Source organism: Propithecus coquereli, unplaced genomic scaffold (assembly GCF_000956105.1).
Source record: "Propithecus coquereli isolate 6110/MARCELLA unplaced genomic scaffold, Pcoq_1.0 Scaffold31, whole genome shotgun sequence".
NCBI classification, from domain to species: Eukaryota; Metazoa; Chordata; class Mammalia; order Primates; family Indriidae; genus Propithecus; species Propithecus coquereli.
The window spans coordinates 4,699,923-4,702,204 of record NW_012148730.1 but is presented as its reverse complement, the minus strand read 5'-3'; the positions used below and the strand labels follow the sequence as shown (position 1 = coordinate 4,702,204).

Genomic DNA, 2,282 nt, shown 5'->3' with positions numbered 1-2,282 from the left:
AAACTGTTTTCCAAAATGGACACCATTTTACATTCATACCAGCAATGCACAAGAGTTCCAATTTCTCTACATCTTTACTCAATATATGTTTTTATTTTTTAAATTATAGCCATCCTAGTGAGTGTGAAGTGCTTTTGATTTGCATTTCCCTAGCGATTAATGATGTTGCGCATCTTTTCATGTGCTTATTGGTCATACGTTTATCTTCTTTAGAAAAATATCTATTCAAAACCTTTGCCCATTTTAATAGGGTTATTTGTCTTTTTATTGTTGAGTTGTGAGTTCTTGATACATTCTTATCAGATGTATGATTTGCAAATATTTTTTCCCCTTCTGTGGGTCTCTTCACTTTATTGACAGTGTTTTTTGATGAACAAGTTTTTAATTTTGATGATGTCTTATTTATCTATTTTTTGTCGTTGTTACTTATTCTTTTGGTGTCACTTCCACGTTGTCTTTTCTTCCTTGAAGAATAAAACAAACACTAAACTAGGAGTGAAAAGACATGGGTTCTCTTTCCAACCTTGCAGGTATATAAATGTGTGACCTTAGACAAGTATTTAAACTTATTTGGAACTCAGTTTCCACATCTGTAAAGGAAGCCTGGTTTAGCAGAGTAGGTATTATGTAATTTTTTTGTGAATAAATTATCTTTATGAAACCCTCTAAGTTAGTAGTTCTCAACTTCGAGCAATTTTGCTCTCCAGGTGACAGTTGGTAATCTCTGGAGACATTTTCCGTTGTCACACCTGGGGAGGAATGCTACTAGCGTCTAGTGGGTAGAGGCCAGGGATGCTGTTAAACATCCCACAGTGTGTAGGAGAGCCCCCACAACAAAGAATTATCTAGCCCCAAATGACTCTAATGCTGAGGTTGAGAAACCCAGCTCAAAATTATGATTCTACTATGCCAGTTTATTTTAAGTTGTAGTCTTTGAGTTTGTCTGCAGTAGCCAGGTAGTTTTGTGCTCTTAACCTATTGCTAGGGGTATTAGCCTAACAAGGACAGTAGAAAGGGGAGGTACCAATGAAGGTAAAATCATTTAGATTTTGTAGGAGGAAGTCAATTCTTGCAAGTCCAGAGATTTTTGGAAGTGTTTTCAGCGCTATTTTAAACTCTTGTGTCTTTTAACATGAAGAAAAAAATATTTCAATATAAACTCCTCCAGGCAAAGCCTTGTAGATGTATTCTTGTAATTGAGTCTTTTTCTTTAGGCTTTTTGGAACAAGATCGTTTTTGTGAAATAGTTTGTACATGCTATGGAGTATATCTAATCAATCATAATAGGAAAAAAACAGAGCAACTTGATGGAAGGAACTTGCAGTTGATATGTCTCTGCATTAGTGACTTGTGTGAACTCAAAGGAAGTTGATAGTCTTATTACCAGGTGATCACTTTAATGTAACTTTCTCTAATACCATCTACTGGCATGCACTCATTCACTTGAGTACCACAAATAATCTATCCAAAATAAAACAGAGAGTAGCTTGAAATATGTTTCCGCATTTCTAAATATCTTGGCATATAAATATAGCCAGAGACAAATTGATTAAAAGCCTACAGTGTTTTTGAGGAAATATGAATATTAAACTTGCAGGTATGCCTTTTCTGTGATAATATTGCTGATAGTTTCATGCCATGCATCATTAGATGGAATCATTGTCACTAGCACCCCAACCTCCACCATCACTATCATTGAGTAAAATTTCTTGATTATAATATATCAGGCTCTGTTCTAAGTACTTTATATATGTATCTCATTTTTCCTCACAAAAATCCTATGAGGTAGTTTTTTTTAATCTCAATTTTGCAGATTACAGAAAAATATATACTAAAGGGGTAAAAATACTTGCTTAGCCATATTTCCATATTAAGCCTGTTCTTATGTATCAAAACTATTTCATATTTCAACAATGGTGAAAGTATATTTACTATTAAATCTATAACCTTGATGTCCCTAATTTTCTGGCACTCCAGGTAATGGCAATTGAAGACTGAGTTATTTCAAAATTTTTTTTCAAGAAAAGATGTCTCATGATTAATTATTTGTCTCTCTCAAAAGTGTATGCATACACCTTGAGACTGCTATAATACCTTCCCATCTCTGCATATTTATATAATTTTAAAACTGTACAACTTCTTCATGATATAAGTAATGGAATGGTTTTCATTTGACTTTATTTATATGTACAGGAAGCAGTGAAAGAAAACAATAAGAGAAGAGAAATAGAAGAGAAGACCAGGAGGGCAAAGCTTGCAAAAGAGAAAGCTGAACAAGAGAA

At 33.7% G+C, this 2,282-nt stretch overlaps 1 protein-coding gene across 1 annotated transcript in view; it reads left to right on the top strand.

Annotated features, from left to right (window-relative positions):
- DIAPH2 (diaphanous-related formin 2) overlaps nucleotides 1–2,282 on the top strand; it is a 914,924-nt gene that overhangs the window by 721,560 nt on the left and 191,082 nt on the right. Inside the window, exon 23 of the mRNA XM_012650030.1 lies at nucleotides 2,194–2,282. Coding sequence (XP_012505484.1) covers nucleotides 2,194–2,282 — 89 coding nt within the window. The remainder of the gene's footprint in view (nucleotides 1–2,193) is intronic.